At 36.8% G+C, this 14,759-nt stretch overlaps 2 protein-coding genes across 2 annotated transcripts; both read right to left on the bottom strand.

Moving 5' to 3' along the window:
- Positions 1-2,761: 2,761 nt before the first annotated feature.
- Positions 2,762-3,613, bottom strand: LOC147489446 (uncharacterized). Its single transcript, XM_086574644.1, has one exon. The coding sequence runs from the start codon at positions 3,611-3,613 to the stop codon at positions 2,762-2,764; it is 852 nt and encodes a 283-aa protein (XP_086430770.1).
- A 519-nt stretch (positions 3,614-4,132) lies between these two features.
- On the bottom strand, positions 4,133-5,945 carry LOC147489445 (uncharacterized). Its single transcript, XM_086574643.1, has 2 exons — positions 5,091-5,945; positions 4,133-4,360 (listed from the first exon to the last, which is right to left on the bottom strand). Exons 1-2 carry the CDS (start codon positions 5,943-5,945, stop codon positions 4,133-4,135), a joined length of 1,083 nt encoding a protein of 360 aa, XP_086430769.1.
- Positions 5,946-14,759: the final 8,814 nt, after the last annotated feature.

Here is a 14,759-nt window from a genome sequence, read left to right as displayed (position 1 = left end):
AATACTTTTAATATGGTTCACAACACTTATAAACTTCCAAAGAACACTCCTCTAGAGGGTTCTTCAAAGTCTTTATCACACTCTGATTGTCCTTGAAAAAAGTCACCTTCTCGCACCCCAAATCCTTAGCTAGTAAGGCAGCCACTTCTGCAGCTACTAGCTCTGCTTCCTTTGAGGTAGTTTCACTGAAATTCCTGATTGCACTGAAATTCCTGATTGCTCCAACTTGGCTATTGCTCCAACTGCTGCTCTGCCACTAGCTCTATCAAAGGAAGCATCAAAGGAGATATTAGTACTGGTTTTAGCCATCTCATTATTGCTACTACTAGCCTCATTATATTCTACAAAAAAATTATTTGAGTCAGAAATATAAGGTGATAGGCTAGCTGATTCTTCAAAGGCCTTCATAGTTATGGTCCATAGAGCTACTGCCTTCCTGATGATGGCACTCCTATTCTTCTGCCCTGCCTAAAAAAGGATACTATTTATGTGTTCCCAAATATTCATAAGCAATAGTAGCGTATAAATCCCCAAGCTCCTTATGTACTCCTCTGTGTTTGCAGTCCATCCCAAGAACTCATCTAACTAATCCCTTGTACTTCTATTTGGATACACATCCACTCTTATGCTTGTGAGAGCAGCAAACCACACCCTCCTCGATCCAATTGGCATGAAAAAAAGATATGCTTAGTTGATTCCACCCCAATTTGGCGAGAAAGGACACAGAAATCTCCTTCCATCCCTTTACTCGGCTGGACATTCCCTGTAAGAAGCCCCCCCATATAGACTTTCCATATGAAATGTTGTGCTCTAGCTGCCATCTTGGTCTTCCAGATCTTTTGGATAGTTTTTTATTGGAACGAAGGACTATCTCCTTCCCATTTGTCTTGAGTGAGCATCTTGTATGCCGACTTGATTTGTGTACTTACCTTTTGGGTGGCATCTCCATATTTGGCAGTCCTCTTCATTGGAAGGTCTCACCATGATATTTCCAATGATATCCACAATGGGTTTCGGAAATAAGAATTCAAGGAAATACTTGTTCCACCCATCCTTATTGTGGTTCAGAATCCCTTTGACTGGTGCGTTTCTGTCAAAGTGTGGGTTCCATATATGATCTTTCAACAGAATTGGCTTGTCATTAAGATAAATCCAAGGATCATTACACGAATGTGTGTTCACCATTATTAATAGCCCAAAGCAGCCGGGCTTAATGAGATCATAACACCTAGCCACTCCCCTCCATAAGTAAGATGCATGTTTTGGGATACCTTTCTTTGTACCCCCCCCCCCCCCCGACCACCATTTCTTATAGATGGATATGAAAGTAGTGGACCAGAGAGAGGTGCTATCAGTCAATAGCCTGAAGCATTGCTTGCCCAGCAGAGCATTGTTCATAGCTTTAGTATCTCTGAACCCTAAACATCCATGTAACTTAGATTTGCATATCCTTTCCCAGTTCATGGTGTGAATGGTATGCCCTTCCTCAGTACCATTCCACCAAAAACCTCTACATGCTTTATCTATCCTCTTACACATTTTGTGAGGAAGGGAGTAACTAGACATTGTATAAATAGGCATAGCCTGAGCCACTGCCTTGACTAAGACAGTTCTACCAGCTTGTGAGAAGACCTTTGCCTTCCACCCTCTGATTTTATAATACACTTTGTCAAGAATATACCCAAAATCTCCAGACTTATTCTTAGAAACCTTTATTGGAGCCCCCAAATACTTCTAACCTTTATACCATGGAGGTTCCCATTCTCCTCTTCCTTAATAATAAGCCTGGAAAGGGATTCAGAGAGCATAATGAATAGATAAGGGGACAATGGATCCCCTTGTCTCAATCCTCTTTGAGGGAAGATATGGGATAGGGGGGGGGGGGGGATCCATTAAGAAGAACTCTGAAGGAAACAATACCAAAGCAATTGGATATAAGATTCCTCCACTTGGGTGAGAAACCTAGATTATTCATGATCTCATCCAAAAGACCCCATTCAACTCAATCATAGGCCTTTGCCATGTCAAGTTTGAGGGCACACCAGCCTTGTTTCTTTTTTTTTCATGAGTTTCATTTGGTGGAAAACTTCACTAGCTAGCCCAATGTTATCAACAATGTTTCTACCCTTCATAAAAGCACCTTGAAAAGGTGAGATGAACTTGTGTAGGTGGGCTTTTAGTCTATTTGCAAGGATCTTGGATATGATATTGTATGTGAAATTGCACAAACTTATTGGTCTGAATTTTGAAATGTGATCAGGGTTGGTAATTTTTGGGATCAGGGTGATGAAAGTTTCATTGATCTTGGGGTGGAGATTCTCATGAGTGAAAAAATACTTGACCATCTTTATGATATCAGGACCAATGAACTCCCAGCATTGTTGGAAGAAAATGCCTTGGAATTCATCTGGTCCTGGGGCTTTAAGCTTGCCCATCTTCTTTACAACATTCCACACCTCACAATCAGATGGAGCCTCAGTAAGGATTTGGTTTTCCCTATCAGTGATCACAGGGTGGAAAAGATCTCTTGTGAGTGTTCTGGTTGATCAGAAGTAAAGAGATTAGTGAAATACTCATTTACAGTATCTCCAATCTCCTTCCTAGTGTTCTTCTAGTTCCCCAAGTCATATTTTATTTTCTCCACCAAATTTTTCCTTTTTCTATAGATGGTGGACAAGTGGAAATATTTAGTATTTTTTCCCCCATCTTTAATCCCAATGTTCCCAGCCCTCTGGCTCCACAAGGACTCTTCCCTTTCTAGTTATTCTTGCAACTCATTTCTAACTTGTTGTGCCTTATTATAGTTCTCTTCAGTGCACTCCTTTTCCAGGAGCTCAGTAAGGGTATGTTTCAGCCTTTTGATATTTTGGAACACATTTTCAAAAACTTCCTTATTCCAAATTTTAAGCTCAAGCTTAGTATTCCTGAGTTTAGAAATAGCAATACCATCTGGGCAACTACTCTCAGGAATATTCCAAGCATGTTGGATAGTAGGAATACGAGTATTGTTATTAAGCCACATATCATAAAATCTAAAGGGTTTAACCAGATTATTATAACTAACATGCAAATTAACAACTAGAGCTAGGTGGTCAGAGGTGACAACAACCACATTCTTTACTTTAGCCTGAGGGAACTTCTCAATCCACTCAGTAGAGCCCAGAACTCTATCCAGTCTTTCTAAAATATGATTATTGAAAGCTCTGTTGTTGCCCCAAGTGAACTTAGGGCCAGAACAACCAAGATCAAAGAGACTCAAATCAGAGATAAAATTATTAAAGTCCCTCATATATTTATTAAAAATGGCCCTACCTCCTATTTTTTTTCGAAGATTGGAAACATCATTGAAATCTCCGAGCAGCAACCAAGGGTCAGGAATAAAAGGGGCCAGGTTCCTAATCTCATTCCAGATTTTTATTCTATGGCTAAAAAAAGGATGACCATACACAAAAGTAAAGAACCAAGAAAAATTGGACGGATAATTTAAAATTTTACATGTTATGTGGTGTGTTGTTGCTCCAATGATCTCCAAATCAATGTCCTCCTTCCAGAAGATAGCTAGTCCTCCTTTGGATCTCACTGCTAGTACATAGAAGCTTCTACCATACCTCATTTCTTTGGCTACTAACTCTATCTTACTAACTTGTGCTTTTGTTTCCGACAGACAAATTACTCCAAGGTTATTCTTATTTATCAGGTCCTTTAGAGATTGAACTGTCGTGGGGGTACCTATCCCTCGGTAATTCCCGGCATTCATTGAGCTAGAGGTGATTTGTGAAGGGACGATCACCGCCGAACCCCAAAGAAATGTAACCGTGAGCGAGCCGAGCGAGCCATAGCCATTACCATGATTATCTCTGAAAAAAGATGAGCCAGGATTGGGATTTGACCCTCTAGAGCTACTACCTTCCCCATCATTTCCAGCCAACCAACGAATCACTGAGGAGTCATCCACTGCTATAGGAATGGGTTATGTAATACTATCCTCCGACCCATAGTCTATCTTATCTAGACCTTGCTGATCCTCTACATATTCTTGGATAACTTGGTTTTCATTTACCTCAGTAATGACTTCCACTTGTTCATCATTAATGTTCTCCTCCTCCGATGGTTCTTCAATGGGGATCAGATCTCAGTCTCTGCTAGATAGAGAGCCACTTGAACTACTAGAAATACTTATAATATGTGCTCCTGGTGGGATGATCTCATCCCCTTCTCCATTCTTACGTTTTTCGTCTGCAACCAGCTTCACCCTCTTTGATTTTTTTTTTGCAATCCTCAAATTTCTTCTCAAGAAATCCATATCCTCGCTGTGATTTTCTTGAATAAGATCTAAACCCAAGTCCCCTTTTCTTTTCCTCTGGTTTCCAAAGTATTCAAGCCATCAGCCTGATAATAAACAGAGTCTCCACCTCGATTCCCAAATCCCTTTCTTCTCGTCCATCCCCTTGGTCCTCAAGACACCGCCTTAACTCACTTGACACGTGTGTGCTCAGCTTTGCGAACCGGTATAGGATTAGGTGTAGGGGCATGGTTTGGGTTAACATCTTGAGAATCCAAGGGGATATCTGGCTTACTAGACTGATTTGATTGGACCGCGAGGCTTGGGAATGGTGCGAAGCTGAGAAGGTAAAAGGTGTTTGTGCTTTGGGAGTAGGGATTCCATTCAGGATAAGAAGGTGTGGTAATGGTACTAGGACATGGGTTCGAACATCTCTTTTGGGCTTGGCTCACCAGCTAGTCCAAACACATATCGGTCTTTCCAGAGTCCTCATGGGTTGCCCCTTTGGGTCCAGTGAATCCTACCACAGGTTCCAAACCGCTGATACTACCTGGATTTGGGCCCAGTATACCACAAGTAACGACTCTATTTTTTAGATCAGGCAAAATCATATCGTTACTATGGGACCCAGTTGTTGCCTCTGCTGTCCCTGGCCCATTTTTTGCAACCTGTGTACCTCGTACCTTCAGTGTGGTCCCTATCTGCCATATGTCAGTTCTTCCTTTTGACTCCGGAGACTTACCTTGTGCTTTCCTCCTTTCCGATTCTGATGTCGGGATCTCATCAAACCTTAGCTTTTGCGGTGTACCGGAAAGGTGATAGATTTCTTACCCGTATTAGCAACGCTGTTATAGAACCTATTTGCTTTCAGCGCAAAGGTGAAATTTGGTTTGATGTCTTTGGGTGATCCCCCACACTTAATCAGATCATTTCTGTATTTCTCTCGGATACTGCATGCATAGTGATCATGTCCTATAACTCCGCAGAAATAGCAGAAAATCCCCAACTTTTCATATTTAAATCGGACTGAGAGCACTTGACCAGTTTCTAATCTTATCTTATGATCCTTAGTAAGTCTTTCTTTGATATCCAATTCCACTCTTATCCGAGCTATCAAATCTTTGAATTCCATCGGGCAGGAGAGATCCTCAGCTTTGACCCTCCCCAGTTCAGCTCCAATTTTCCAGACGTTGGCTTTGTTGATTCGTTCTTTAGGAAGGTCCCAAATATGAACCCAGAACTCAACTAGATCAAAGTGGTATTCTTCTAGATTTTCCACCCATTTCCACTTTTTAATAGAGAACACAAAGCCATTTATTATCCATGGGCCATTTTCCAGTGCATGATGATACTCATTTTCATCCTTGAATCTGATTTTAACATGTTCCCTGTTGACTAGTTCAATCTGTACCACACTTCTTGTTTGCCAAACTCTATGCAACTCATCAATGATGTCATCCAGATGTAGCAGTTTCCCTCCGTACATTCGACCCATAACAGTAAGCCTTTCATCTCTGGCCTTTTCTATGTTGATGCATGAAATGTCCACAATGCCTTGTTTTTTGGTTTTGAAAAGCTTGCTCATTTCCTCCTGTAACAGATCAAATTTGCTTTTTGGACTCTTTGATGATTCCCCGGTATAAATCATTGTTTCCTTAGCCATGTTTCTATATAAGGGAAGAAAAGGTAGGTAGAGAACTAAGGTGTGTACAAGATAGGATAGTTAGTTTGGTTTTAAAAACTGGAATTAGCACCTAGTAACTTCTATCATATATCTTAGATGGAAAAATTAGTAAGGAGTGAGGATGAAACTCTCCTGCGGCTGAAAGCAGCTCTCTCCTCTCTTTTGTCAATTCAAAATTCAAATCTGAGTTTGGAATTGGGAATCTCTGCCTCACTCCTCACTAATTTTTCTATCTAAGATATATGATAGAAGTTACTAGGTACTCCCTGGTTCCTCATTATGCTGTTGTTGTGGGCTGCCTACTGGATATTAGTTACTGTAAGAGCATCTTTAATGCATACACTTCATTTAGAGTCCAAAGTGATGTCATCAAGTTAAAAAATAATGTTAGTTCAAGTCTTGAAAATTATTCACACCAACCCACACACTCTATATTATTGTTTTTATAATAGAACTTATTTTATAGACCCATTAGACACTTATGCTAAAATATTGTAACCACTCTCTACTTGCCAACACCCCGCATATTTCTTCCGTATTTGACCTATAAAATGGAGTGTAGTGATACAAAAGTAATAAAATTGGTTGTTTGCACATGTGGCAAGTTAGGACCGACTAGTATGGAGTGACACTTGATAAAGTAAATCAAACTCTATATTTGACCCAAAAAATGGAGTGTGGTGAGTTGTTTACTTGATATAGAGCATGGATTGGTGTGGAAAATTTGAGCTGCCCACTCGACAAAGTAGGACTATAAAGTAGCATTGAAGATGCTACTAAGAGTGTAAGACAATGTGTGCATGATGCAACATCAATTATGATATTGTATTCAAATTGAGCAATAGGTGCCAACTAACAATAGTTGGTAAAACCTTGGATGCGATACCAAATGTAAGGATTTGAACCCATTTGTATCTATGAGTGACTAATTTTGTTTAAAAAACAGGTTTACCAATAAAATATATATATATGAGCGTGTTACATTTTATCATAGTTTATACCACACCCCTTACAAGATAAATTAAGTGTTAATAATTTATGGATATGATCTACTAACCATAGATAACATTTACACAAAAATTCATCCTATTTGGAAATCTCTAACATAGTTAAAAGTTGTTGTAAACTTTGATTTTTTTTAACGGTTCAGATTTTTCGATTTTGCAATCATTTTTTGATATAGTTAAACATTATCAAATTAGGTGAAATTTTATAGAGGTTATCTTCATGGTTAGTTAAATATATTCACAAAAAAACTAGGTCATAATTCACATTGTAAGTAAAGTTGTGGGGCATAGTATAAACTATGGTATAAAAAGTATAGTTCCTCGGCTGTTGGGCGCCGTCGTGACAAAATGACTTAACCAAAAAAACCAAAAACAAACACACAATATGATTGACCATGATGGCATGATATATATGATATTAGTTATAGTCAAGTTTCTCTCAAGATATGACAATGTGATAGCTTACTAGGTATTGTGGTCCAAATTCTTTTTTAGCATAAAATGATGTTTTGAAAGGAATCTTAATAACTTTTCCGTTCTAATAATGGATGTTGATATTGGTCGTTGTTTCCATTACAACGAAGAAAAACAAGGGTTAACGAGTATTACCCCACCCTAAATACACACAATTCTAATTGGCTTATCTAGTGTGGGGGAGGAGGTAATACTCGTTAACCCTTAATAGAATCCAAAATTTATATTGTTTTTCGGGTTAACGAGTATTACCTCCCCTCACCAACTAAATACACACACAAAAAGTTTTGTGTGTATTTGAGGGGAGGGGGCCTAATTTCCCATTTAGAGGAGGAGGAATCCGAATTGGCTCATCTAGGGGGTGTAATACTAGTTAACCCTTCTATTAATTTATTAATTGAATAAAAATCGATTTTATTTGATGTTGAATAATAGGATTCTTTATTGACATTGGGCAGGTATGAAACTGAATGAGAAACTTCTCGTTTACAATATAATACGGAATATTGTATTTGGGTTAGGTACTTAGGTTCTAAGAATTTGTTTCAATCTGATTAAGAAACCTATCCAGAAGGAAACTGAGTGCTAGAAGTGAAGTACACATGTAGGCTACTTTGAGTAGCTCTATTTATTGAAGAAGTGCAGTTTGAAAAGTTGCCAACAACCCAAGCTACAGAGTGTACATGCTGAGTTAGTGTCACTTGGAAGTTGGAATGTTTGCTCATCTATGTTTAATTCCATAGTTTTCGGAATGCCGGGGCTATTTCCAACTACCCTTCCCTTGAAAAATATAAATGGAAAAGAAAAAATGATAGACAGAACTGAAGCCTGTTGAGGCTCGCTTAAATTTTTTTGTTGATTTTGCTTAGCCAACTGAAACAAAATCACATACTATACCAAGTTAAGTCGACCTTTCATTTTCACCATCTAATGAATTTAATGGAAAAACGAAAAGATCAAGAAATAAAATTAACACCTAACGGAATGAATCTTCTTAATAGTTCTATGCTAAATTGGCTAACATTATGATCGGATTGCTCCTGTTTGATTTTGAGAGCTGTCCTAGATAGTGCAAAAAGTAACTAGAGTGCAGTAGTAGTAACTTGTTAAATTCAAAATTTTCAACTCGAGTGATTAAGGAGAAGAGAGCACAAAGTTAGAAATATTCAATTGAGTTGGTTTTTCTGTGCAAAAGATTATCCTTTAATTCACTATTACGTCTTCGTTTAAAAACGAGATACATACAAATATACAAATAAATGAACAGTAATTCTAGGGAGACCGATAATGGAGTCCGTTTCTAGTGACATGCTTATGTGTCCATCTCTCTCACGTGTGTAACAAAACCGCACATCTATCTTAATTTGTTATTCCCTCTTCTCTTCAAGTCTCACCAGAAGTCCAAAACATCAATTTTTCTGTAATTCCGTTTGAACCTCTTATCCCCACCCACAATCTTCTCAAATCTTTGTGTTCTAATAGTGTCAGTGAGAAATAAAGATTTGGAAAATAAAAAAAATCACTAAATAGAAAAGTAAAATTAAGATTCAAATGATCACTTGATTGATTAATTTATTCTAATAATCAAAAGATTTGTCTATTTTGCCTCACTAAAATACAAACCACTCGAACAAATAGTTGGTTTAAGTATCTTGACTATGATAGATTAATTGGTTTTAAGCTTTAATTTTTTAGTGTTATATTCATCTACGATAATACTAATTTGGAGTTTTATGGTCTAATGTGCGGTGGCTTCACAAAGACACAAGAACAATGAAAGAGATAGAAGGAAAAGAAAATTACACATGTTCAATTAAACGGGAGGCCATGAGGGTTTTAGGTGAGAGAGACGAAGAAGGAAGAAGGAAAATGGATGGGTTTTGTGTTTTATTTTATTTTTTTTTTGCTTGTTTTGTTATCCACGTGAGAGGGAGGGACACGTCAACAGGTCACTGAAATCGGTCTCTATAATTGGTCTCTCTAGAATTATTGCTTTTCATATCCTCTTGCAAACGTCAGGACTATCAATCGAGCATCCCAATAAAAATGACAATAGATGAAACGCTGAGAATAGTTTTTCAACACATGATTGCATATGTGTCTTTTTTTTAAGAATAATTCTAGGGAGATAGGGTTTTAAGCCCGTTCTAGCGACTGGCTGACGTGGACGGCATATTTTGCTATTCTATCACATGCATTTAAACAACAAAATAAAAGAAAAACAAATATATGTCAAATCTTCTTTATCTTCTTTGCCATGGCTTCTCTTTCTTTCATCTCTGCAAGTCTGCGACTAGTCGATTACCATCAAAAGCACTTCATCATTTAATCTACAATGAGTATTGAGGGTACTTCCTAATGTCTCAAAGTTTTCAATTTTAAAGAAAAAAAAAAAATCAATCTCAATTAATCTATAAACAACTCCAGCACAACAAATGAATGAAAAATTGAGGAGTTTTTATATTAGTTATGTTAAAATAATATTCATGGTAGATGTTTATATTGATGAAAGTGTGGGGGGTTCAAATGGGGATGGATGTTTTCATTGTTTTGACTGTTTTAGAGAGAGAGAAGAAACAAATTTTATTTTATTTTTTTGTAATTTAAATGGCACGTGAGTGAAAGAGAGGGGTGAAAAAGGTTGAGTTCCACATCACCCCGTCACTAGAACGGGCTAAAACCCTATCTCCTTAGAATTATTGATAAATGAAGTATCCATGATATGCCTTGGTAATACTATAATTCTAGGGCAACATTATTTTGGCATGGTTTAGTGACATGGATGATGTGGCAAACTACTTCTGATTCTTTAACCTCTTTCCCATGTGACAAAAATATTAAAAACCCTAAAAATAGCCTCCAATCCCTTCCTTTGTACTTGTATCCCAACTCTCTTCTCTCTTCCATTGGTGAACACTGAACAAGACCAATTTTTTTTTTTTTAAAAAGAAAAAGAGGAGAGTGTTTTTTATGTTCTGATTGGAGACAAAATCTCTTTACAAATGCAAAATTTGTGAAACCCCTTTTTCATTAATAAAATTTTTAAATAATCTTTTCTAGCAAATTTTTTTTTTCTTTGTTACATTATTTATTTATTAAAGTGGAGTTGTGGACCTTATCAACCAAATTACATTGGGATTGTATATTTTTTCTCTCTTATCCGTATGTGGACCGTCCTTCATCTGGAATGAATATATATATATATATATATATATATATATATATATATATATATATATATATATATATATATATATATATATATATATTTTTAGGATCTTAGAAATGACATACTTATTTTAAGTTTAAAATAAATACGTAAAGTAAAATTTATTTTGAAAATGAATTCAAACCTAATTTTTTGTGGATATCATATCTTCACAATCAACATCATCTCTACAAAATCGAATTTATATTTGAAAATCTCTAACTTGGCCAAAGATGATTCAAAAAATACTATTTTCACTGGATTTGTTAGATTTCTTTTAAAGATAACAACAATTTTTAACTAGATTATAAGTTTAAATGAGCTCAAATTTTATGGAGATGATCTTTATGGTATGTAGGTAATACCTATAAAACATTAGAGTTGAATTCATTTTTAGGTGATGTTTTACTTTATGTAATTTTATTTTAACTTTTAAAATAAATATGTATTTATAAATATATATATATATATATATATATATATATATATATATATATATATATATATGAGAAAATCAACAATGATCACAATCTGAAATTTATAATTTAAGAGGAATATGGGATGTTGGTAAATGACTAAATGGGTGCGGACAGGGGTTCTCAACTTTCCATAATTAGGAATAAGAAGAGTAGTAGAGTAATTTTGTTTTCTTTGTTTGAATAGTGGATTTGAGAGAGCAGTAGAAAATTACCAAACACCTCAACCAGTCACTAAACCGGACCAAAATGAATGTCTCTCTCTAAAATTACTTTTTAGTAATATGGGCTCTCTAAGAGGAAGTATGACTTTTTTACGATGTTATTTAATGCGCTGCCTTGGAGTCCTTTACTTTCTTTCATACCAAGAAAGAACATGATGGCCCGCTATCATTGAAAAACATCGTTGTATGCAATCTGCCTTAGGCTAACGAACACCCACTCTCAATCACAAAAGACAAAATGTGAAGGCATAAATGATAAGGTTTGGGTGCCTGGTACATAAAAAGACAATTGCATGTGAAAGAAATTAAAAGGATTGTAGAAGACGAGCCACTTTAGATTCCACTGTCCAATATTGAAGGGAAAAAAATATGCAAAGTTCAATTAAAAAGAACGTGCACTTAGTAAATTTAACAAAAATTACCAAAAGGCATAGGATTTTGAGAATACTGACCGAAAAATATTGCACTCTAAAAAGACATAATGCTACCTGGCGACATGAAATACGGACAGAATTCTAAAACATTAGATGGCGTTTACTACCGTTAGAGCATTCCCAATGTTGGTGGAAATGTGAATTTATTCACTTTTTATCTTTCAAAATTTTTACCCAATGCAAAGGTGAATATGGTGGTGACTATTTTTCCAAGTCAAAACAAGAATGAAACCGAGATAGTGATTTGAGTTGTGAACCCGGACGGGATGGTGGATTCCGTCTCGTGTCCTTTTAAAAAACCGGTTTTATTTTCGGGCCGGGATGTTGGATTCGGTCTCTTGCGTGTTCGACTTTTTCGTTTTTTTTTAAACTTGAATTTGAAGTTTCATTCCATCAGTAGCGTTTTTTCGACTTTTACATTCACCGAAATCCAACATCCCGTCGAGATTATTTTTCACCTTTGCATTAGACAGGTTTCAACTTTGCTTTCCACCAAAAACGGTGGGAAGTAAAAATACGACCCTACGTGGAAGTGAATAATAGTGGCTTGCATTGGGAATGCTCTTACTGGATTACGTGATGTCATTATTTTTATCCTTAAAACACCATTAAGAGTTCGATCAACATATCGACCGTTCTTCTTATTTGCTTTGTTTCTATAACAAGAATTGCTGAAAATTTTTGACCAACATAATGACCGTTCTTCGTTTGCTTTTTGTTCCATAACAAGAATTGTTGAAAATTTTGACCAACATATCAATCATTCTTCTTAAGCTTTTTGTTTCCATAATAAGAATTGCTGAAAATTTTGGGACTCCTATTATTGATATTGAAAGTTTTATGGAAATCTCAATTTTGAAATGTGGAAAACGAGGTAGTCAATTTGTTGGCCATAAACCTTAAATGATTTGTCGCGAGACTAATATACACAACCAATGTGTATTATACACATGTCAATGAGAACTTATCACAACTATATATGGACCTCGGCCGGGTCACTATATCAAGACCTCGACCATGTCGACCTCAAAGGTCGCTCATATCAAGACCTCGGCCGTGTCTGGCAGAACGAGAGAAGGAAAAGAGGTCGTTATAGCAATTAGAATAACAGTCATGCACTCATTTATCCTCCATTTAAGCTCATTCAAGTCCCACATTAAAAGGGATTGACCAAAGGTCATGTGCTATAAATCCAAGGGAAGGACATTGAAAGGAAAAGGGAGAGAGCTCGATGTTCATATTCTATCCACTTCCAATTCAATCCTTTCGATTTCAATATGAACTACATCCGACTTGATTCAGTTCACCGAGAATGGATACGTGAAAGCGGTTCGATCATTTGAACTCAATCATAACATCACCAATCTCATTTATCCCCTATCCTCATAGATTGATCATGTTAAACACAAAATGAACATTTACATTTCTTTCAGTCGTGGGTAATTTGTTCGAAATTCACCTACTCAAAAGTTCTATTTCTTTAATCAACTATCAAGAACTTTCAATTTCCAAGACCATGAAATATAGATCAAAAAAGTTGTGAATGGATTACTCAATGAGAATTAATAACCATAATATTGCTAAATCAGATAAGCAAACTCATTTCCTATATCCGCTTTACACTTTTGGATCGGATTATAATTATTTTTTGTTGCCATAACTCTAGAATAACAACAACATAGTTTTTTTCCGGGTCTATCAGAATCCTTTGACGGGCTAGTTCACACACTATCTATACTATGAGCATGCTCCACCCATCGCTAGAATACATATCCACGTCTTATATCAAGACCTCTATTAAGTCGTCAGCACATTGTGCCACCCTAATTGCAAGCCGCCTAAATCAATTTTCATGATCAAGTGGAGTTGAACCCAAAACTAGGGGCTAGAAAGTTGTGCTAAATGGAAGGAGCAAACTAGCCTCGGACAAGACTATGAAAGGAATTTCGCAACAACCATATCATAAATACAATCCGACTCTGTAATTGAGCTCAATGCTCAATTTATCTCTAAATTACCATTTATTTGTTCTAATTTCTTTTGGATATTAGTTTGATCTAGTGTAGGTCAATCAAGTTCCAAATGGGGGCTAGCCACGACCATCTCCGAGCTGGGGCTAGTCATTGCCATCCTAAACAGGGTTAATCAAGCTCCATTTTGGGGCTAGCTATAGTCACACCAATTCAAAGGATAGCTATTGTCCAAGCAAACATCACTTGCATCTTTGATTATTACCTAGTGTGCTTTCCACATATGGAATTAATCTTCATCAGGATCGTCCTACAAAAATAAGAACGCCCCTAATGAGAGGAGGCTATGTGGGATTAATATATACAACCAATGTATATTATACACATGTCAACATAGCTTATCACGTAATTATATATGGACCCCAGCCAGGTCTCTCATATCAAGATCCTCAACAGGTCTCGTAAGTCGTGAACATCCCTAAAGATGGATACATTCCTTGACCAATTATACAATAGCTCCTTAGTATCCACCAAAATCTTGTGCATATCATTTTCCTTGTTCTCAAATACTCTCCTATTACGTTCCAACCAAATTCCCCACACTATTGCCTTGGGAATATGTTCCGCTAGCCACTTGGCACTCAAAGAAAGATCCACTACGAATATGTCGCCGTCAAGAGACTCTTTAATATCACCCGGACGCCTCCATGGTTAATTCAACGAACACAAGAACAATTCCCAAAGTCGCTTAGCCACCAGACAAAGAATAAATAAGTGGTCCACATCCTCTTCAACCCCCTTACAAAGAGAGCATACATTTTCAATACCCATATCTCTTTTGTTTAGTTCGTCAATGGTTTGAATGCGCCTAAGTATGCCATCCAAGTAAAGAAGGCCACTCGAAACGGGATAGAATTCACCCATATCTTCTTATGCGGAAAGTTGGCAATGATTTCATTCTCTTCTAGCTCCTCTTGTGCCTTTTTCTTAGCAAGCACAC

Source organism: Coptis chinensis, chromosome 7 (assembly GCF_015680905.1).
Source record: "Coptis chinensis isolate HL-2020 chromosome 7, ASM1568090v1, whole genome shotgun sequence".
Classification (NCBI taxonomy): Eukaryota; Viridiplantae; Streptophyta; class Magnoliopsida; order Ranunculales; family Ranunculaceae; genus Coptis; species Coptis chinensis.
This window is presented reverse-complemented; position numbering and strand designations above follow the sequence as displayed.

Excerpts from the sequence above, each read along its gene's own strand:
- LOC147489446 (XM_086574644.1), bottom strand. The coding sequence starts at position 3,613 with ATGAGGTATGGTAGAAGCTTCTATGTACTAGCAGTGAGATCCAAAGGA.
- LOC147489445 (XM_086574643.1), bottom strand. The coding sequence starts at position 5,945 with ATGGCTAAGGAAACAATGATTTATACCGGGGAATCATCAAAGAGTCCA. Across the intron at positions 4,361-5,090 it reads AGAAATCTATCACCTTTCCG|AGGAAAAGAAAAGGGGACTT; the intron begins GTACACCGCAAA and ends TTTGGAAACCAG.